The sequence below is a fragment of the Sapajus apella genome, unplaced genomic scaffold (genome assembly GCF_009761245.1).
Source record: "Sapajus apella isolate SASKATOON/1434 unplaced genomic scaffold, GSC_monkey_1.0 scaffold681, whole genome shotgun sequence".
NCBI lineage: Eukaryota > Metazoa > Chordata > Mammalia > Primates > Cebidae > Sapajus > Sapajus apella.
In genome coordinates, this window is record NW_022437607.1 from 11,346 (window position 1) to 33,838 (window position 22,493).

The following is a 22,493-nucleotide window of genomic DNA, read 5'->3' on the forward strand; positions in this document are numbered from 1 at the left end:
CTGGTCTTGACTAAAGGTGTGGGCCCTCAAGGCAAGGCAGACAGAGCAGCAACACATGGGTTCAGTTTACACATTTATTATAGAAATCCCCTTCCAGTGTGGGTAATGTCTTGGGCCCAGATCCATTGGTACAAAAAGAAAAGTTTAACACCAGGAAAAGGGGGTAGGGGAACCCCCCAGCTCCAGAAAGTCACAGACAGGTATCATAGAAAACACAACTTGTGTGGGTTTGCTTAAAAAGTGGTAGATGGGGCCGGGCGCAGTGGCTCAAGCCTGTAATCCCAGCACTTTGGGAGGCTGAGGCGGGTGGATCACGAGGTCAAGAGATCGAGACCATCCTGGTCAACACGGTGAAACCCCGTCTCTACTAAAAAATACAAAAAATTAGCTGGGCATGGTGGCGCGTGCCTGTAATCCCAGCTACTCAGGAGGCTGAGGCAGGAGAATTGCCTGAATCCAGGAGGCGGAGGTTGCGGTGAGCTGAGATCGCGCCATTGCACTCTAGCCTGGGTAACAAGAGCGAAACTCTGTCCCAAAAAAAAGAAAAAAAAAGATAAAATAAAAAGTGGTAGATGGGGGCCGGGTACAGTGGCTCACACCTGTAATCCCAGCACTTTGGGAGGCTGAGGTGGGCAAATCACGAGGTCAAGGGTTCAAGACCAGCCTGGCCAACATGATGTAACCCCGTCTCTACTAAGAATACAAAAATCAGCCAGGCATGGTGGCATGTGCCTGTAATCCCAGCTACTCAGGCAGCTGAGGCAGGAGAACTGCTTGAACCCAGGAGGCGGAGGTTGCAGTGAGCCAAGACCATGCCACTAAACTCCAGTCTGGGTGACAGAGCGAGACTCCACCCCACAAAAAAACAAAAAGTGGTGGATGGAAGGAAAGCCAAGGAAGGTGTGAGTGGCCCGTGGCCCGTGGCCAGATCTCACCTAAGGATTTTACTGGCATCTACTGGATTCCAGGTCTGGTAGACGCCAGGTTCAACCCCACAGCATCCCAGGACACAGCACACACATAGCCCTTTGCCCCTCCTGTGGGGTCTCCTGACTAGGGGTGGTCAGGATAGAGGCTGTGGGCACAGATGGAACTGGGCTTCTTCAGGCATCCCACCCAGACTGCAGTCCTTCCAAGTGTGGGCGGAGAGCTCACTGCCCCGACAAATGCCCTGGCGATGGGTGGCAGGGACTTCTGTTCACACCAGAGTCTCCTGGCTGCCCTAAATGGCCCTGAGACCCGATATGGTCCATTTTATGGAGGGGGTTCCTAAATGGAACCCGGTTGGGCATGGGAACAGGAATGAACCCAACCAGATGAGATCACAGTTTCCCTTTTATAAAACGCCTAGTGTTGGAGGAAGACAGTGAATACCTAAGTTACAACTGTAAACAGAAATGGAGGAAGGGGCTTGGGGTCCCCATGACATCATCCCCTCTCTTTTAAGCTGGCAGAAGGCCCCCAGTCCCCAGCACAGTGTGAGAGAAACAGGGTGTCAGACACCTTCCTGGGCCCACAGGAAGCCAGAGGCCTTGGAAGATAAGGTTGGCACACTCTGCTCGGGACTGAGAGCAACCACACCCCAGGGCCCAGCGAGGTCAGCTGTGTGCTCCCCAAACTGAAATCGTGCCCAGGCCAACAAGGGGCATATCAGAAGGGATCAGACCAGCGTCCCTGGGGTCTGGGTGTCAGAACTGGAGGACTGCTCCCCCTCTAGCGTCAGGTCACTTAAACGAGCGCTCAGCTCCGGGGGATACAGGAAGTCCGCGTAGTATCTTTAGAAGGGTAGCAGGAATCCGGAGGACAGGGCGGAGAAGACAAGAAGAGAGGAAAAGGCAGACAAGACAAAGAAAGAGAAAGGAAGAGGCTCGTTAAAGAGGTGGAGGCAGGCATAGGATAGCACTTTCAGGCCCCGGGGCAAGGAGAGAAAAGGAGGAGAACGGCAAGGGGCATGAGATGTCCCTTCCTCCCAGCACCCTGCGTCAAAGCTCATCTTCAGCCTATAACTTGATAAAGAACTGCTGCTACCAGCGCCCAAGATCCCCTCCACCAGGACCCCTTGGACTAACGCAGATCATGCGCAGTAGAGTGACCCTATGCCATCGCGGCAGCTAGTTTCCTCATGGTCCAATTCATTAGCAATCATGACTAGCCATTCCCTGGCCTGGATATATTCACCATCTGCCTTAAGAGACCCCTACCCATCAGTAAAAGCACCCCCCATACCTGCCAGAGACAGGGGGCGCCGTGAAACTCCTCGAGTGTGGGAGTGGCGCCTGGCTGGGGGCCCCGTACAGCGCCTGGCCCACCTCATAGCAGCGGGCATGGAGAAAGGTTGGGTGTGATGGACCCGCAGAGGGGAGCACAGGCCGGCGCTGAGGCCCCGCAGCCAGTCCCGAGTTCCGGATGTACCAGTCCCGCAGCCCCTCCAGGGCCAGGTTCTTGTGGCCACTGCGTTCACCAGCTGAGGGGATACGGGTGGGTGGGGGCATCCACAGCAGAGGGTTTGGATGCACCTCAGGGCCCTCGGCAGCCTCTGGGGGCAGGCCACAGGGCTTGGTGCGTGTGGCACGGGTGTGGGGGTCCTTGGTGCGGAGGAGGGGGCTGTTGCTGTCAGCTGCATACACAGGTGGTGGGCCGGGGAGCATGGTGAGGAGCCCGTCCCGGCGGGAAAGGGGTCCTGGGACCTCAGCTGCAGGCAACAGCTCCCCCCAGCCTGCTCCACCGCCACTGCGTGGCAGGCCGCGGTCCAGGGAATAGTCCAAGAGGAAGTCCCCACACACAGGTGGGAGCCGGGGGGCACCTCGGGAGGCAGGCGCAGCTGAGCTAGGCCGGGCGGCGCGGGGAGGGTCTGGGGGGCCAGCTGTGCGGGAGGAGAAGGCAGGGGTTGGTTGGGGGCGCTCATACAACACCTCACTGCTCTTGCAGACTGGGGGGCCAGAGGCAGAAGAAGCCAGAGGGGCAGGCGGGGAGCCGGCTCCCCCGCCAGCTGCCCGGTCCACCAGCAGGGCCTCAGAGCTGTTGCTGCGGCGGGTGCGAGCTACGAAGAGGGAGGTGCGATCGGAGGCAGGGTCTGCCCGGGGGAAGCCCATCTGGGAGTCCTGGCTGCCGGACCACTGGCGAGAATGAAGGCCTTCAGGTCTGGAGCGAGAGGCGAGGGTCATGGGAATAGGTTCAGAAAAATCAGGCAGGCCTGCAGTGCCCTCCCTACCCCACCCCTTTCTGAGCCTTCACTTTTTTTTGTTTTTTTCCCCCTAGATGGAGTCTCACTCTGTGACCCAGGCTGGAGTGCAGTGGCACAATCTCAGCTCACTGCAACCTCCACCTCCCGGGTCCAGGTGATTCACCTGCCTCAGCCTCCCGAGTAGCTGGGACTACAGGTGTGCACCACCACGCCTGGCTAATTTTTGTATTTATTTTAGTAGGGATGGGGTTTCACCATGTTGGTCAGGCTAGTCTCAAACTCCTGACCTTGTGATCCACCCACCTCAGCCTCCCAAAGTGCTGGGATTACAGGCGTGAGCCACTACGCCCAGCTGAGCCTTCACTTTCACATCTCCAAATGGGCCCAGGGTTGGAAGCTGTGTATAACGGTGGCAGGTAGTGACATGTAAAGGGTAGCTAAGGTTCTGTCTCAGGCTACGGGGTTGGGAGTAGAAATGTATGGGGGAGGCCTGGCGCTGTTAGTCTCGAGGGAGGTATAAATATGTGTAGGGACTCATAGCTAGCAGAGGAGGGGCCAGGCAGGGGGCTCTTCCTAATCCAGCTGACCCCTCCTTCTGCTAAGGCCCTTCTCATGGCTCACATGGCCTCCAGGATTGAGTCCCAGGCCTTAGGGCCCACATGTAAAACTCTGCCTGAACTCTATATCCAACTGTCTGTATGAACCACCCAAAGCTACTATCCCAGCAGCCACCATTCACAGAATGCAAGCCTCACAAGGATGGGGACTTGGTTTTGTTCAGAGCCTGGGGAAAGTAGGCACTCTGTTTAAGAAGAAGAGGAAAGTGGTTAAAAACATGGACTCTAGAGTCAAACTTGCCTGGGTTCAAACTCCAGGACTTCAGTTTACTAACAAGTTACTTAACCTTTCTGTGCCTCACTGGCCTCATCTATAAAATGGGAATAACAATAGCACCCACTTCATAGGGATCTCATGATGATTAAATGAGTTGATACCAGGTAAAACGCTAATTCCTAGCAGGTGGCAAGCACTCAGAATAAGTTAACAAGAACTTATGTCCATGTCTTTCAAAGGCAGATATTATTATTCCCATTTCACAAATGAGGAGACAATGATCCAGAGAAAGGGAATGGCTTGTCCAAAATGCACAGAAAAGCCTGTACTCAAACTTTGGTGCTTCTGCCCCAAATCCCCACCCCATTCTCCACCAAGATGATGCCTGTCCACCTTTAGCGCCCAGCCTCCCATGTCCCACACCTTTTTTTTTTGTTTGTTTATTTTGAGATGGAGTTTCGCTCTTACTGCCCAGGCTGGAGTGCAATGGCACAATCTCAATCTCGGCTCACTGCAACCTCCACCTCCCGGGTTAAATCAATTCTCCTGCCTCAGTCTCCCAAGTAGCTGGGATTACAGGCATGCCTCACCATGCCCGGCTAATTTTTGTATTTTTAGTAGAGACGGGGGTTTCACCATGTTGGTCAGGCTGGTCTTGAACCCCTGACCTCAAGTGATCAGCCCGCCTCCACTTCCCAAAGTGCTGGGATTACAGGCATGAACCACGGTGCCCAGCCATCCCACACCTTTTGATAATGCTGTCCTGTCCTCAAGCCTCCAGTGAGAACTAATGGCTCCCTCCCCTCTGATCTTCCAGCCCACCCTCAGATTCCCCTTACTTGCAGAGCTGGGGGCCAGCGCCCCGGGTGAGGACAGGGGTGGCAGGCACACTTCGACCCTCAAAACTGGAGGCACTCCTGGGCAGCGAGCGTGTGGGGCTAGACAGAGAGGGGCAGGCCCAGGTGGGGGCCCAGGTTAGAGACTGTACCCACCAGCAGAACCTCCGCCAGCCCAGGCTTGCTATCCCATTCCCAGCTCCTGCGGAAGGGAAGAGGAGCTCATTTTCACCTGGTGGGGCTGGCCACAGAGTTCCGCCGGCTCTTCAGATCCCCGTAAAGATCTGATGGGGGTGGTTTCCATGGGGTTCGCCGCTCAGGGCTCCCCCCAGATACTGCCCGAAGCTGGTCCCAAGCCTTGGGTGGTGAGGGGCGCTCAGCCAGAGAGAAGCAGCCATGGGGCTCCTCTGGGTGGAAGAGAGCAACTGATGTAGAATTCAATGAGGGGGGCTCAGTGGGGGCAGGACAGGCTGGGGGGCAAGATCATGGGGAGGGGCAAAGTGCTGGGACAGGTTAAGCAGGGTGAGGAGGGGCTAAGGCTGACAAGTAGGTTCTGGGGCTGCAGGGCTGGTGTGGGGTGAGGCTCAAAAGATGGGTGACCCACAGGAAGATGAGGCATGGCTAAGGAGAAGCTGAAGAAGCACGGGAGGGGCTGGGCATCAAAGGATGGGCTGATCATGCAGGATGTGGTCAGAAGGAAAAAAGGGGATAGGCTGAGGGGATGCAGGGGTCGGGGCAGGTTTGGGGGATAGGAGTCCTCACCGTTGTCATGGCTGGCCCCAGACTCTGAGAGTGAGCTGCTCTCCGAGTGCAGAACTACGTCCTCTACAGGTTAGAGGGGGAGAAGCGGGCCTCTCACTCCCAGGCCTAGGTGCCACCCCCTTACACCACTGGGTGAGCACCTCCACTTGGCCCACCTTCTAGCCAGTTTCCTCCTCACCCTGTTGCCTTCCCAAGAATCTGCTTTTACCAGAGCCCAAGACCACACTGGCTTGGTTCCTGACTGTCCTGGCAGATATTCATCAGTCCCCCGCAGTTTGCCCTTTCCAATGAGCCAGTTTGTCACAACTCCTCACATGGGTTGGGCTACTTGAGTTGTGCCTACCTCCCGGCCACTCGCCCATCCCAGCCCTGCCACGTCCATTCAATAGTGTCCACTCTCTCACCCTCACCAGGGGATGCTCACCTTGGCTGAGCTGAGTGAGGCGCATGCCCAGGCAGACTCCCTGGGCGGTGATCACTGGCCCTGTAGACAGCGGCAGTGGCTGGGGTGGTGGGAGCACTGGGAGGCCAAGGCGGGCCCGGACGTCCCCGAGCTGCTCCTCCAGTTCGTGCAGCCTCCGCAGTGCGTCTGCCTGGACCTGGCGCCGGCGCCGGCGCTGCTCGGTGCTCAGATCAGGGGCCAGGGCCAGGCGGCGGGCAGCTGCTGCAATCTGCTGCTGCACTGACACCTCGCGTTCCAGGGCCTCAAGAGCCAGCTCCTGTCGGGCCCACACAAATGTTGGAAATGGCCAGGCACAGGGACCTGGTGGGGCCAAACCCACTAGAGGCTGTCCTGCGCTTCCAGAGGCATATTCAGGCCTATTCACCTGCAGGTGGAGCTTATTTACCCGGGGGAGGGGGCAGGGCAGGGCAGGGCAGGGCAGGGCAGGGCAGGGCCTCTCTTGGTGAGGGGCTGGGTCTGTTCATCTTCCTGAGCATGGGAGGCCTGTCCTGACAATTAGGGACCAGCATCCTCCCTCATCGCAGGAACCTACCTCCAGAAGCCCTTTTCCTTCTCATCTTAGCCTCTCCCTCACCTGGCCACAAGCCCTCTCCCCATACCTTCCTCCTGGCTACTCCTCTGTACCTGTCCCCTCTCCCCACCCTCTTGCTCTCCACACCCATCTGCTCACCTCAGCAGGGCACAAGGAGTGGTGTGCTGGGTTGGGGTGTGGTGGAGGGTAGGCACGGGCTGTGGGGGGCCGCCGGCGGACCAACTGGGGCCGTTCACCAGGCTCCAACGGGCACTCAGGGGGCAGCTGGCCAGTCAGCTCCTGGTGGGGGGCAGAAGTCAGAGACTACCAAGGGTTAGTTGGAAGGATGGGGTAACATGTTAATGATCCCAGAAGCTACAGAAGTCCTACCAGGAGCCTGGCCCTGCTCAGCACCCACACACGATACTTCCCTTCCTCCTCCCATTATGTCCACCAGGCAGGCGTGCCCAAACCTCAATGGCCCAAACCCCTGTGGTGGTGGGCATGAGAGGCAGGGAGACCTGCTTTGGGATCCAAAATTGTTTCATTTTTATAAAGGTGACACCGTCGAGATCCTAAGTATTATATAACTCCCTTCGGGGGCTGGGGCTGCGTGGTCTGAGCTATAGTATTATTTCTGGCACACTGTGGGCATTCACAGTAAGGGGGGAAACTGAAACTACCCATCACCCTGTGCCAGTTCAGGTCTGACTATGCTGCCAAACTTTGAACAGAACCTGTTTTCTGAGGTTTGTTGGATTTGAAATTATCGGCAGGGGATTGTGTACTTGTATTACCATATTTCATTCATTCTAACACATCTAAGCTGAGCTTTGAGGAGAAAGTGGGTGACAGGGAAAAGTGGGTGACACAGCCAGGACAAGTGGTTAAACAACTGCCACCCAAGTCTGTCTATCTAAGGACCCCAGCTCCTCACCTCCCCCACCACCTCCCCGCCTGACACCCCTAGGGCCAGGCCCTTACCGCCTCCTGGAGACACACTTTGCGGAGCTCCTGAAGTTTCAGGCTCAGGGCCTCCTGCAGGGTCCGCTGCCGGTCAAGCAGCCCCCGCAGACGCTCTGACTTCACCTGGGGGGCAGCCTCTCCGAACAGGGCAGCTGGACACAGAGAGAGCAAAGATCAGTGGGACAGCCAGGGCATCCTGGAGCAGCTGTGGGGCCAGGGACCAACTCTTCCCAAGCAAGCAGGTGGTGATTCAGAGCAGGGGAGGAGGCAGCAGGAGGGGAAGCAGCCACCGACCTGGGGCATTGAAGGTAGGAGAGCTGATCAGCTGACCTTTGACTTCCATCTTGGTGCTGTTGAGAGGCCGTGGCTGATGGCTGGACAAAGTCTGGCAGTGACACACAGGAGCCGTTAAGAAAGCACGTCCCATGATACCCCAACCCCCAGCCCTTCCCAACTTCCCATGCCACAGCAGGGAATAAGGGGTAACCTGGGCCCCACGTGCCTGCTTGACCTGCCCTTTCAGAATCCGTGTGGATGTCTGGACCCACTTGGCCCTGGTACCTTGGTTCCCTTCGCATTGAGTGGGAGCACGGCAAGTGGGGAGCTGGGCGGACTTACAACGCCTCCTCAGAGGCCCATGGGTCACAGCCAGGAGTCTTGCCTGGGGAGGGAGAATTAATGGGACAGATTCAACCAACTATAAGAACAGCAGGCACGCAGTCAGCACCTGGTTGCCTGCAACAGTTACCTACAATGCCACATTGAATCTTCATAGCCACCTGGGAAGATTCATACTCCCATTTTACAGATGAGGAGAGGAAGGCACAGAGGTGAAATAACTGGCCCATAGCCACAGACATAACCCAGGCCCACCCCCAGGACCTACACTCTTACTCACGAGAACCGCTCCAACTCTACCAACTTCCTCATAAGCTCCCTGGTCCCTCAGGCCTCAGGGTCTTTGCCCAGGCTGTGGCTGCTGCCTGAAATGCTTTCTTCAACCTGTCACCACCCCAGCCCCTTCGTGTCACTTATCATTCTAGAGCTTAAATATCACTTCCACAGGGGGCCCCTGTGTTATATCCTCTCACAAACGGTTGTCCAACAAGAGATTATGCCTCCTGGAACATCCACGAGGACAGAAAACATTATCTGCCCCATTTTCATCAGTATCGCCAGCACCCTGAACACGGCTGTACACGCAAGTGCTCAATGAATGGGTGCCAGGTGAATGAATAAAAGACGGAGTAAACGAATGAGGAGGCAGTGGAGCCAGGGTTCAAGCCCAGATCTGTGGGTCTGTGCTTGTCCCAACTCCATTCTGTAGCTGTAGTGCAGCAAGGAGAGTGTTCACTGTGTTCACTTGACCCAGGGTCCCTCCAGCCCCTCTCCCCACGCCAGCCTGTCCTGAGCCTAGCTAGGGAAGTACCCCTACTGGAATTTGTAAGAAGTAAAGTCCACAGCTGAAAATAACAAACCACCTGCCTCCTGCCTCCTTCTCTGCCCCCAATGCCTCTGCTGACCATGAAGCCTGCCTTGGCTGGCCACCAGCCCTGCCCTTGTCCCCTCCTTTGGAGTTTGCTCCCTCCCTTCCACATCCTGCTCAGTCCCCAGCTGGGCAGCCGAGTGACATCACCTCCCACCACCTGGCCTAAACTCAATGGCAGGTGACTGGGAGGGTTTTATGGGGCCACAGAGTTCCCATCATCACCTACCTTGAAATCAGCAGCTTGTCATGACACTGTTAGCCTGGTGTGAGGAAGACCCAGCCAACCAAGGAGGCATGGGTTCAAGCCCCTTCCCCATCTGTATATTGTGGGGTGAGGCCAAGCTGCCTATAAGGTGTCAGTTTTCTCTCCAGTTCTCCTACCTGCCCCATAGGGCCTGTACCCCTCTCTTGAAGCAGTGGTGCCCTGCCTTCAATAGCAGGGGTGGGAACCAGTCCCTAAAGCCTTTTGACAAACCCAGGACCCAGCAGAGGCATTCACATCCCCACTCATCTAAGGTCTGACATTTCCCAACATGGCAGGAGTTTCTCCACACTCCAGCTCATTGGGGCTCCCACTTTCCCAGGCACCTTTGAGGCCTGAGGAACTCTCATAGGGCTCCCTGGAACCTTCCTCCACCCCCGTAGGAACCCAACTCCATCCATGGTCCCCTTTGCCAGCATTGGTCCCAATCCAATGCTGGGCTGCTTCAATCCTTTTTTTTAAATTATTTTGGAGACAGAGTCTGGCTCCGTTCCTCAGGCTGGAGTGCAGTGGTGCAATCTCAGTTCACTGCAGCCTCCACTTCCCAGGTTCAAGCAATTCTCCCACTTCAGCCTCCAGAGTAGCTGGGATTACAAGGGTGCGCCACCATGCCTGGCTAATTTTTGCATTTTTAGTAGAGACAGGGTTTCACCATGTTGGCCAGGCTGGTCTCAAAGCCCTGACCTCAGGTGATCCAACCGCCTTCGGCCTCCCAAAGTGCTGGCATTACAGGCGTGAGATACTGTGCCCAGCCAATCCTTTCTTCTCTAGGAGCTCAGAACATCCTGGAAGTCAAGACAGGGTCCACACAGGAACCCCAACTCCTCCCTGTCAGCCAGACCTCAGGGGACATAGCTAGAGCATGAGTCATGGGGTCACTTGGCAGGCTACACACAGGGTCAACGCCCCACACCCCCACACCCAGCTCCCAAGCCTCTGCCTCCATTCACCTGCCCTCTGCACACTTGCCAAGGGGCCTGGGGCTTCCTCGCCCCCACCCAGATGGAGAGAAAGCACACCCCCACTCCAACCCCAGGTTTCCCCCGACCAATGACCCCATGGCCCCTATCCTGTCCCAGGGACGAGCTGCAGCGGGAGAGCGGCAGAGGGCACCCCCACACCCAGAGGCGGGCCTGGCAGGTTTTTCAGGTCTGCCATTCTGACACCACAGCTGAGAAATTCCTGGCTGTAATGACTGTTTACAACCAAGATACCTCACCTGGGTGGCACCCCAACACTTGGGGGGGCGCATTTCCACATCCTGTCACTATCAGAGCAAATACAAACTCTCAATGTCTGGGAGCCCCCCCTTCCTCCACTGTAGTGAACAAATCGGGCATAGGCAGACAGGTGCCTGAATAATGGTTTCTCAGTAACTCAGTCAGGTCTTTCTTGGGGGGAGCTGCTGAGGGAGGGCAGAGGCTACTCCTGGCAGGGAAGAAAGGAAGTAGGGATACGGTGGAGAAGGGGGGACTCATACTTCTCTTTTCCCTGATCCCTCCTCGTCCATTTCCGGCAGGGAATCGGCTCAGTGCCAGGAAAGGAAATTGGAGTTTTTTGGGCTTTGCCCCTCTCCTCAGGCCCTCCGTTCTCGACGCCCCCCCTCCTGCCCTGCCCTGCATTTGCTGGTGTGCCTCTCCCACAGACCTGGCTCTCCTATGAAGGGAACTTCAATACACCCTGCCCCAGCTCCCCAATGCCCTCGTCCCCCTCACGCCCTGGGCCCACTGCTCCCAGGTGCTCACCAATGCCAGAGAGCGCTGTGGGGTAGCCTCAGATACCTCAAAAATAGTTGTCTCGACCAGGCCCTGGCTCCAGCTGGTAGTGGCAGTGAGCAGCAGTGGCAGATGCCTTGGCCACCTCCCACTAGGTAATGGCCCAGCCTACCTGGCCAGGAACTGGGCCGTCCCACACCTTTTAACCCTTGCCTGTCTGTCACCAGGACTAGAGCCACCCCTGGGGGTAGTCTCAGGGCCAGGTCCGCTCAGGGTGCCCAGCATGTCTAAGAAAACACCCTGTGATAGGCAGGGTGGCTCACGCCTGTAATCTCAGCACTTTGAGAGGCCGAGATGGGAGGATCGCTTGAAGCTAAGAGTTCAAGGCCAGCCTGTGCAACATAGTGAGACCCCCCCCCATCTCTATGAAAGAAATTATTAAAACATTGGCCAGGCATGGAGGCATGTGCCTCCTCACCCCATACACTTAGCAGAAAACTGGGAAGAAGGGCTGAGAGTGGTGGGAGTAGCAGCTGCCTCTCCTACTGCCCAAATTCCCAGAGAATTAGACCCTGCCCACTCAAGGGACACCTTGGATCTGGGCCATAGAGGTGTGGGGAGCTGTAAAGTACATGGGAGGCTTCGGGTGGATACTGGGTTTCTGTCTCTTGGCAGTAAGCATCACATTCTGAGGCCCCTACCCTTTCCTGCCAGAGCAAGGCAGTGGTAGAAGGTCTTGGGGCAATTTCCACCCTCACTGCGGAATAGTTTCCCAAGTTGGCGACAGAGGAAGTTGACCTGCCTAAGGAGAGGCCAGGTCTCAAGATCCCACCACCTTCTGTGGCTCCAGAAGAAATAATTTCAATAAACCAAGTACAACTTACGCCCTACAAAACACGCATGGGTTTTGACCCCTCTTGGTCCATACAAATGTAGGAGGATAGCACAGACCCAGCCTCCTCACAGCCATTTTATTTTATTTTATTTTTATTTTTATTATTTTTCTTTTTTTTTTCAGAAGACCTTACCCGAACTCATAGCCATTTTACAGATATAGAAGCTGAGGCTTACAGAGGTGAAGAGGCCTGATTCAGATCACAGTGGCAGAAGGGCAGGTGGAATCAGAATTTCTGGGGGCTGGGTCCTGGCTGGGAGGCAGACAGAGGCTACTACTGCAATCGGGGAGAAGTAGGGAAGGGGGCTCATGCTTCTTCACATCCATGCTGGGTCTCTCCCCTTCGGAGAGTCAGGTTTCATGCCAGAGAAGGAAATGAGAGCCTTGAGTCCCTACGATGTACTGTACCCCCACTCCACCACCACCACCTGGGTTCCAGGCCTGTCCCAGCACACAGCACACATCCTGTGCTCCACTCAGGACCATCTGCTTTGTGACTTCAGGGCCCAGGGCCCAAGCCCCACCCAGCCCCCTGCAACAGCCCACACCATGACGTGGAGTGAGGAAAGCTGCAGGTGGGCCGAGGCTAGAGAGGAGCTCGCTCTGAATCAGCAGTGCCCTAGACTCACACTATTAAGGCCTCCCGCCATCCCTGCCCACCTTTCTTCCTGGGTGTGAGATTTCCAGCATGGAACACAAAGGCCCCTTTCATCGCTCTCCCCACTTCACTGCCTGGGGCTGGTAGAGGGGAGCAGCGGTAAGGTGGGCACTGGGTGTTAGTGGGGCGTGTCCTCTTGGCCACAGCCTCTCCCACCTCTTGTGGGCCACCAAGGATGTTGGGAAGAAGGGCAATAATAAAATCAGAGCCACCTGGGTGTGGTGGCTTACGCCTGTAATGCCAGCACTTTGGGAGGCCAAGGCAGGCAGATCACCTGAGGTCGGGATTTCGAGACCAGCCTGACCAACATGAAGAAACCTCTACTAAAAATACAAAATTACTAAAAATACAAAATTAGCTGGGCATGGTGGTGCATGCCTGTAATCCCAGCTACTTGGGAGGCTGAGGCAGGAGAATCGCTTGAACCCGGGAGGCAGAGGTTGCAGTGTGCCGAGATTGCGTCATTGCACTCCAGCCTGGGCGACAGAGCAAGACTCCATCTCAAAAAAAAAAAAAAAAGAAAAGAAAAATCAGAGCCAAGAGGGATGAGAATCTGGCTGGCAATGTGGATTGAGTCTTAAAAGCTTAGGTCTCCTCATCTGTAAGATGGGTAAAAGGTGGTTACAGAGACAATGGAGGCCAAGTAACTTTGAAAGGCATCTCAAAGTGCAGGGAAACACACCATGTCATTAATGACTGTTACTAACAACAATTAATACACTCACACAGAGGTAGGCTGTTGCAGGGGTAACTGGGGGAGAGCAAGTAACCAGACTTCCTGGGCCAGGCAATCAAATGGGGCAGAGTCACCAGCACACATCATTGCCCTGGTCCATGACTTTTCACAGCCTTGAAGATGACCCAACATTTAAGCCCCACCCTAGCTGGGTCCTGGGGCTTACATGACCCTGCCATCACTAGTAAATGGTGAATCTGGCATTCAACCCAGCTCTGCCACTTACTGTCTGTGTGACTGCTTGAACAAGACACTTAACCTCTCTGTGCCTCTCTGTCAATGGGGGACGATGATAACAGTATGTACCTCACGGGGCTATTGCGAGCATTAAATCAGTTAATACATTTAAAGCTTGGGCAGGACAGTGCCAGGTAAGAGCTCTGTATATGTTGGCTGTCACAGTTACAAGCATTCTTCCCCATACAAAGTCAGAAATCAAGTAGATACATTCAGATACATTTTTTCGAAACAGAGCTGGTGTACTTCCAGTCTCACTTGATAAATTTGAAACGTTGTTTTTCCTCAGATAACTTGTCTGAACTCTTGCTATCCAAAATCAGAGACTAAGTATATTCAGATGCATTTTTGAGACAGAACTGGTATCCCTCAGCTTCCAAATTCTACTTGCTATCCAGACATGAAGCCCTCCCTGCTCACCAAATGAGACATATTTGAAACAGAGCTGTTTTCCCTTATGATCCAACCTCTCCTTTCTCAACATCAAAAATGCAGGAACCAAATGCATTCAGAGAAATTGTCTGAACTCTCATCATCCAAATGCAAGAACTGAATGGATTTGGAAACATTTTAGAGATATGATTGATATCCCTCATTCTTGAACTTTCCTTACTCTCCAGGCAAAATGCAGGAACCAAATATATTTATATAACAGAGTGCCCTCACTATCCCAACTCTTGTCCCTGGAGCTCAGGAAAGTTCATAGATTTGGATATATTTTTGAGTTAGAGTCATTATTCCTCATTATCTTGATTTTCCCTACTCACTATGTAAGATGTGAAAGAAAATACCTTCAGATAACTTGGTAGGTTTCACTGTCTGAACTTTGGGAACTCTCCCTCTCAGAATTCAGGTACCAAATAGATTGGGACAGTGAGAAATACTTGTGTCATTATCAACAGGTTTGGATAGATGTTCAGGATAAATAAGATAGGTCTGGCATCTTGTTATTCAAACTCACTACTCTCTATGAGAAATGCAGGAACGAAACCTAATTGAGTAACACATTGCCCTCTAGCCATTCAAGTTCTCCCCATCATCCTCAGAATCAAGGAGATTCAGACAATGATGGAACCCTGCATTATTGTTGTCACTGTTACTACTGGGCAGGCCTGGTTACTACTGGACAGGCCTGATTCTTACATCTAGTGACTGCCTGGCCTTCTTCCCCACAGACAAGCCCCACAGAGGTGGGGCGGACTTAACACCAAGATTTTTATTGCTGACTGCTGAGAGAAGGAGGATGAATCCTTGACCCTATCCCTCTCTATACCAAGTCCTGAAGCCTTGGCCTAGAATAGACCTTTTCTTTTTCAGGCCGGGAAAGCAGGGATCATGCACCCAGAATCAAGACCAAGGAATAGAGGTAACATGGCCTAGAAGATTCATACATACCCCATGGGTCCCCCATCCCTTCATATTTTCTCAACCTTTCCCCCCAACATGAGGCTGTCCCCAACATAGCAAGGCTGGAAACATGACCCAGACCTCTCAGACTCCCAGAGAATCACTGAATAATTTAGGGTATTCTTTCACACTTGCAGAGAACAGGGGCGTAGGAACAGTTGCATGCCCTCCTGGGGCAGGATGAGAAATGTAAGCTCCATGTGCGATCACTAGGGGGAGGGTAGGGGAGATCACACACAAAAATACCATCAGCCACACAGGGCGCATAGGGCTGCTTGCTCTTGCTAAGAGAAGCATTTCGGATGTACTTCTGAGGTCCTGGGAACAGCAGAACCTTCAAGTTCGGGGCATGATATAATGGACCCCTTTCCTGGGCTCAGAAGGGATGGCAAGAGAATATTAGGAAGGAAGAAGATCTGAACAGGGTGGAAGGGCATGGTAAGGGGGAGAACAGCCTGGGGCTGGGATGGGAAGGGACAGAACAGGAACGAGCATAGGGGACAAGACAGAACCAGAGTTATCGCAGGATGGAGGTCAAGGGGCAGGACGGGGAATGAGCCAGGACACTGGCCAGGGGATGGGATGAGGTGAGGTTCAAGACAAGGGTCAGAGAAAAAGTACAAGAATGAGACAAAACAGCGGGGCAGGGGGCAGGGTTAACATAGAACAGCAATCAGAAGACCTGGCTAGGACAGGCTAAGTCGGTGGTCAAAGGAGGGGACAGGGAAAAGGGCAGGTTCAGGATGGAGGTCAGGAACAGGAAAAGACCAGGACACAATGAGGAAAGCAATGAGGATGGTGATGGGACAAGAAAAGAGGGAAAAACAGGACCAGAGTCAGGGACAGGGACAAGGCAGGAGACAGGGAGGGTATTTAAAGGTGGGGAGCCAGGATGCAGATCAGGAGTATATAGGAGAGGATATCATATAGGGTGCAGAGAAAGGACAGAAGTAAGAGAAAGGACAGAAGTCTAGTTCTGGACAGAACCAGATCAGATTGGGATTCGGGGAACAGGACATGACTGGAAGACGTTCGGAGACTGGATAAGAGTTTAGAGAACAGACAGGTCATGCGTCAGGACAGAAACTGGGGTGACTGTTGGGCATCAGGATAGGGCAAGATGCTTCAGAGATGAGACAGGGTCAGGCAAGGATCGGGGTCAGGTCAAAGTCCCCAGGACAGAACTGGAAGGGGTTTGAGGTCAGGACTGGATTTAGGGTGACAAAACAGGGGTTGAGGATCTCACCAGGCCAGAATATGATTAGGTCAGGGTTCGGACAGAAGGTCCTGAGGCCAAGGCCAGCAGAGGCTGAGGTTTAAAAAAGATGCAGTCAGGTCGGAAAGGGTCAGGGCTGAGGCCACGGGGTCAGATGTCCCGAGTGCGCGCGCAGGTACGCCCCGTCGGCGTTTCCGGGCCCTCACCCCACCCTGTCCCCTCCCTTACTCTGCAGGCGGGGCTGGTTACTCACCGAGGGTCCCCGCGCCGCGGTAGGCGGGGTCGGTGTCGGCCGGCAGGGGTAGTGGGCGCGCCCCTCCCTCGCTGCGCCCTTCTCGTCCCCGGGAGCGCGCCTGCTCCCCTTCCGCCCCGTGCCCGTGGGCCGCGTTCGGCTCCGCGGCCGTTAGCCTTGGGGGCCAGACGGGGGTCGCGGGGAGGGTGGGAGGGGACTGCCGGCCCGGCCGCGGGCGGTGGACCCCCGCCCCCACCTCTAACTCGGGTCTGTCCGCTCCCAGCTGCACGGCCACCTCCGCCGCTCAGCCGAGCCTAGTGGGTGGGGGGACCGGGGGGGCGGGGCGCGAGACCACAGCAGCGGCAGATACTAAGTGCGCAGGCGCCGGCTCGGGTCTTCGATTTTCTTGCCCTGGGAGCGCCAGGAGCGAACAAGCTGGGAGCGCGTGCGCACACGCTTTCTCGAGGGTGGCGGAGCCCTCCCCCGCCGAGGCCACGCCCCCTCAGGGAGCCTACTGGCGCCCCTCACCCCAAGTCATCCCCCAGTGACCCTGAAGCAATACCCCAAACTGCTCTCTGTAAGCTATCCCCACATCTGTAAACTCCCCCAGCTACTCTCCCTGTTGTCCCTCAAATGCACTCCAAACCACCCTCCATCATCCTCCAAATTATATCCCCAAACTACTGTGTGTTTATTCCAAATGGTACCTCCAGTCCACCCTCTAAGGACACCCAAGCTGTACCAGTAAACTACCTTACACTACCTACCCCCAAGTTGTTTCCCCAAACCATCCACAATCAACCCTGAAACCATTACCCTCCAAACAGCATCTCCAAATCACCTGCTACCTACTTCCAATGTGCACCCGTAACACCCTCCATTGACCCCAAACCCCTCTCCATGTACCCTCTGAACCATACTCCATTTACCCAAAATGGCTCTCCAAGAGCCCCCAACATCAGCCCAAACATTCCTAACTACCCTTAATGTGGGCCTCACCTGCACTGCAAAGTAATTCCAACAGTCACCCACACTACCTCCGAACCCTGTTCCATGGGCCCCTCCCACACACCCACCTTTCATTGACCTCCCCTTGTATCCCCACTAAACTACCTTCCAACAGCCTTATCACTGTGCCATATAACCCAACTACAGTTTCTGTGGTCTTTCAACTGCATGTCAAGCTACCCTCCAGCACCCTCTACACCTCTAAACCACACTCCACCTACCCAAACTGCACCTCAAACCACTCTCCAACACTCCTCAACTGTACCTCCAAATAGCCACCAACCATCCTACTGTAGTTACCCGATTGGGCCCCAAATCATACTCCAGTGGCCCCAAATATGTCCCCCAAGCCCTCTAAAGACTTATGTGTACCCCAAATCATATTTAAGTGACCTAAATTACAAAGCACTCTCAGTGATTTTTTTCTTAAAACAACTTAATTGGGGTATCATTTATGTACCAGGCTGAGGACAGTGGCTCACACTTGTGATCCCAGCACTTTGGGAGGCTGAGGTGAGTGGATCACTTGAGGCCAGAAGTTCAAGACCAGCCTGGCCAACATGCTGAAACCCCATCTCTACTAAAAATACAAAAAATGAGCCGAGCATGATGGCACACACCTGTAATCCCAGCTACTCAGGAGGCTGAGGCAGGAGAATTGCTTGAATTCAGGATGTGGAAGTTCCAGTGAGCCAAGATAGTGCCACTGCACTCCAGCCCGGGCAACAGAGCAAGACTCCATCTCAAAAAATAATACTGATAATAATTATTAATAATTATAATAATTATGTACCATAAAATTATGTACCAAAAATTGTGGTACCATGAACCATAAAAGTCATCCACAATTAAGTGTGCAATTCAACAATTTTAGTAAATTTACCAAAGTGAGGTAGGGCATGGTGGCTCACGCCTATAATCCCAGCACTTTGGGAGGCCGAGGTGGGCAGATCACCTGAGGTCAGGGGTTTGGGACCAGCCTGGCCAACATGGTGAAACCCCGTCTCTACTCAAAATACAAAAATCAGCCGGGTGTGATGGTGAGCACCTGTAATCCCAGCTACTAGGGAGGCTGAGGCAGGAAAATCGCTTGAACCTGGGAGGTGGAGGTTGCAGTGACCCAAGATTGTGCCACTGCGCTCCAGCCTGGGTGACAGAATGAGACTCCGTCTTTTTTTTTTTTTTTTTAACATGGGGTTTCACCATGTTAGCCAGGCTGGTCCTGAACTCCTGACCTCAGGTGATCCACCCACCTTGGCCTCCCAAAGTGCTAGGATTACAGGCGTGAGCCACCGCGCCCGGCTACTCCATCTTAAATAAATAAATAAATAAATAAATAAATTTGCCAAACTGTATAACAATTGCTATAGCCCAGTTTTAGAGCATTTCCAATTACTCCAAAAAAAATCCCTCATGACTGAATGCAGTTAATCTCCATTCTCATTCCCAACCATAGGCAATCACTAATCTACTTTCTGTCTCTATAAATTTGCTTTCCTTGGACACTTCATTAAAATGCAATATGTGGATTTTTTGTGTCTGGCTTCTTTCACTTAGCTTGATGTTTTTGAGGTTCATCCATGTGGTAGCATGTAACAGTGGTTTGTTCCTTTTATTGCTTAACAGTAGTCTATCCAATGATCTTTAACTTCTCTCCAAATTACCCAATAGCTCCTCAATCACAACTCAAAACACCCCTCTGACATCCAGACTTCAAAACAGACCCCCAAACTGCACCCTGGACCATACCCAGCAACGGTACCACAGACCACTCTATAATCCCCAAATATCATCACTAAACTACGCTCCCGAACCTCACCTTTACCCCTACACCACCTTCCAACAGAGTTCGCTGTACCTCCTCAACTGCCCTTTATCAACTCCCAAGAATATCCCCAAAGTGCCTTTTCAATAACTCTACTCTACAACAATTACAAACCCCACCCTTAAAATTCCCCTTCCAACAGCCCCAACCATGCCTCTACCGCTAACTACCTTCCTTGGTCCCAGAACTGCAGACCCAGACTGTAACCCCAAACCCCTCTTCACTGACTGCCATGCCCAACCTTGTCTTTTTCTTTCTTTTTTTCTTTTGTTTTGAGACAGAGTTTCGCTTTTGTTACCCAGGTGGAGCGTAATGGCACCATCTCAGCTCACCAAAACCTCCACCTCCCAGGTTCAAGCCATTCTCCTGCCTCAGCCTCCTGAATAGCTGGGATTACAGGCATACACCACCACACCCGGCTAATTTTGTATTTTTAGTAGAGACGGGGGGTTTCTCCATGTTGGTCAGGCTGGTCTCCAGCTCCCAACCTCAGGTAATTCTCCCACCTCGGCCTCCCAAAGTGCTGGGATTACAGGTGTGAGCCACTGCGCCTGGCCCCAACCTTGTCTTAAATTACAAGCAACTACACCCACAAAACATCTTTCGATTTTTCCCAACCATATCACCCAAACCACCCTCCAAGAACTCCCAACTACAGCCTAAACTGCCCTCTAATAGCACCCAATGCTACCTGTAAACATTCCCCATTTACCTTCCCAGTCTCCCAACTATACCTCCCATCCACCCTCCAATGACTCTCCAAAGCCCACCTCAATTTTCCCTTGCATGGCTCCAACTGCACCCAAGTGCTTTCTAACAGCCTCTAATTATGCTCTCAAACTGCCCTTGATAACCCCCAACATAGCCCTAAGTCCTTTCAGTGACCCCCAACTCTTCCCCAAAGCCATCTGTAGTTCTTTCATGTGGCTGCTATAACCAGTGGCTGCAAACTTGGTGGCTTAACAAACAAACAAAAACAGAAATTCGCGGTAGCTCACACCTGTAATCCCAGCACTTTCAGAGGTTCCAGGCAGGCAGATCACTTGAGGCCAGGAGTTTGAGACCAGCCTGGGCAACATAGCGAGATCCTGTCTCTACTTAAAAAAAAAAAAAAAAATTAGCTGGACGTTGTGTAGTCTCAGCTACTAGGTAGGCTGAGGCAGGAGAATCGCTTGAACCTGGGAGATGGAGGTTGCAGTGAGCCGAGATCATGCCACTGTACTCCAGCCTGGGTGATAGAGCGAGACTCCATCCCAAAATAAATAAATAAATAAAAAGAAAGAGCTACCTCTCTAAAACAAAAATGTATTCTTTCACAGTTCTAAGGGCCAGAAGTCTAAAATCAGTTGCACTGGGACAAAATTAAGGTGTCAGCAAAGCTGTACTCCCTCTGGAGGCTGTAAGGCAGGGGTCCCCAGCCTCTGGGCCACAAACAAGTACCAGTCAGTGGTCTGTTAGGAACTGGGCCACACAACAGGAGGTGACCGGCAAGCAAGCAAGCATTACCACCTGAGCTCCACCTTCTGTCACAGCAGCAGTGGCATGAGATTCTCATAGGACAGCAAACCCTATTGTGAACTGTGCATGCAAGGGATCCAGGTTACATGTTTACAAGATTCCCCTTATGAGAACCTAACTAATGCCTGATCATCTGAGGTGGAATAGTCTCATCCCAAAACCACCCCCCACCACACTCCATGGAAAAATTGTCTTTAGGCCGGGCGAGGTGGCTCACGCCTGTAATCCCAGCACTTTGGGAGGCCCAGGCAGGCAGATCATGAGGTCAAGAGATCGAGACCATCCTGGTCAACATGGTAAAACCCCATCTCTACAAAAAATACAAAAATTAGGCCGGACGCAGTGCCTCACACCTGTAATCCCCGTACTCTGGGAGGCCAAGGCAGGCAGATCATCTGAGGTTGGGAGTTCAAGACCAGCCCGAGCAACATGGAGAAACCCCGTCTCTACTAAAAATACAAAACTAGCCAGGTGTGGTGGCGCATGCCTGTGATCCCAGCTACTCAGGAGGCTGAGGCAGGAGAATCACTTGAACCCGGGAGGCAGAGGTTGTGGTGAGCAGACATCGCGCCATTGCACTCCAGCCTGGGCAACAAGAACAAAACTCTGTCTCAAAAAAATACAAAAATTAGCTGAGTGTGGTGGTGTGTGCCTGTAGTCCCAGCTACTTGGGAGGCTGAGGCAGGAGAATCACTGGAACCAGGGAAGTGGAAGTTGCAGTGAGCCAAGGTCACACCACTGCACTCCAACCTGGTGACAGAGCTAGACTCTGTCTCAAAAAAAAAAAAAAAAAAGCCAGGCGCAGTGACACGTGCCTGTAATCCCAGCTACTCGGGAGGCTGAGGTGGGAGGATCACTTGAGCCCAGGAATTCTGGGCTGTAGTGCGCTATGCCAATCAGGTGTCCGCACTAAGTTCGGCATCAATATGCCAGGGGAGCGGGGGAACACCAAGTTGCCCAAGGAGGGGTGAACTGGCCCAGGTCGGAAACAGAGCAGGTCAAAACTCCCGTGCTGATCAGTAGTGGGATCACGCCTGTGAATAGCCACTGCACTCCAGCCTGGGCAACATAGCGAGACCCCGTCTCTTAAAAAAAAAAATGTGTGTGGGAGGGTGAGCGCGGTGGCTCATGCCTGTAATCTCAGCACTTTAGGAGGTAGAGATGGGCGGATTGCTTGAGGTCAGGAGTTTAAGACTAGCCTGGCCAACATAGTGAAACTCTATCTCTACTAAAAATACAAAAATTAACGGGGCATGGTACAGCATGCCTGTAATCCCAGCTACTTGGTAGGCTGAGGCAAGAGAATCACTTGAAACGGGGAGATGAAGTTGCAGTGAGCCGAGATCATGCTACTGCACTCCAGCCTGGGTGACAGAGCAAGATTGGTGTGATCTCAGCTCACTGCAACCTCCACCTCCCAGGTCCCGGTTCAAGCATTCTCCTATCACAGTCTCCCAAGTAGCTGGGATTACAGGCACGAGCCACCATGCCCAGCAAATTTGTATTTTTTAGTAAAGATAGAGTTTCACCATGTTGGCCAGTCTGGTCTTGAACTCCTGACCTCGTGATCCGCCTGCCTTGGCCTCCCAAAGTGCTTGGATGACAGGCGTGAGCCACCGCACCCAGCTCTACCATACCATATCTTATGACAGTTAGCAGTCTGTTCCTTAAACCACCTTACAGAAGGCCCAACTCTCTCTCTCTCTCTCTCTCTCTCTCTCTCTCTCTCTCTCTCTCTC

General features: G+C 53.4%; 1 protein-coding gene across 16 annotated transcripts; it reads right to left on the reverse strand.

Moving 5' to 3' along the window:
* Window positions 1-798: 798 nt before the first annotated feature.
* Window positions 799-16,866, reverse strand: CCDC120 (coiled-coil domain containing 120). 16 transcript variants are annotated; one of them, XM_032272534.1, is made up of 11 exons: window positions 16,425-16,866; window positions 8,175-8,217; window positions 7,851-7,941; window positions 7,575-7,708; window positions 6,750-6,890; window positions 6,041-6,335; window positions 5,617-5,679; window positions 5,087-5,261; window positions 4,858-4,956; window positions 2,227-3,141; window positions 799-1,775 (listed from the first exon to the last, which is right to left on the reverse strand). In XM_032272534.1, the coding sequence occupies exons 3-11, from the start codon at window positions 7,897-7,899 to the stop codon at window positions 1,661-1,663; spliced, it is 1,986 nt and encodes a 661-aa protein (XP_032128425.1). In that variant the 5' UTR covers window positions 7,900-7,941; window positions 8,175-8,217; window positions 16,425-16,866; the 3' UTR covers window positions 799-1,660. The 16 variants fall into 16 exon arrangements, with proteins under 16 accessions (XP_032128425.1, XP_032128424.1, XP_032128420.1 ...); XM_032272533.1 differs by having other exon boundaries at window positions 8,118-8,217; XM_032272529.1 differs by having other exon boundaries at window positions 8,059-8,217.
* Between the last annotated feature and the right edge of the window lie 5,627 nt (window positions 16,867-22,493).

Coding starts and splice junctions, on each gene's coding strand:
- CCDC120 (XM_032272541.1), bottom strand. CDS start 8,134: ATGCGAAGGGAACCAAGGTACCAGGGCCAAGTGGGTCCAGACATCCAC. Junction 7,709..7,850: donor TCCTACCTTCAATGCCCCAG/GTCGGTGGCTGC, acceptor CTCTGTGTCCAG/CTGCCCTGTTCGGAGAGGCT. Junction 4,957..5,086: donor TCTGTGGCCAGCCCCACCAG/GTGAAAATGAGC, acceptor CTCTCTGTCTAG/CCCCACACGCTCGCTGCCCA.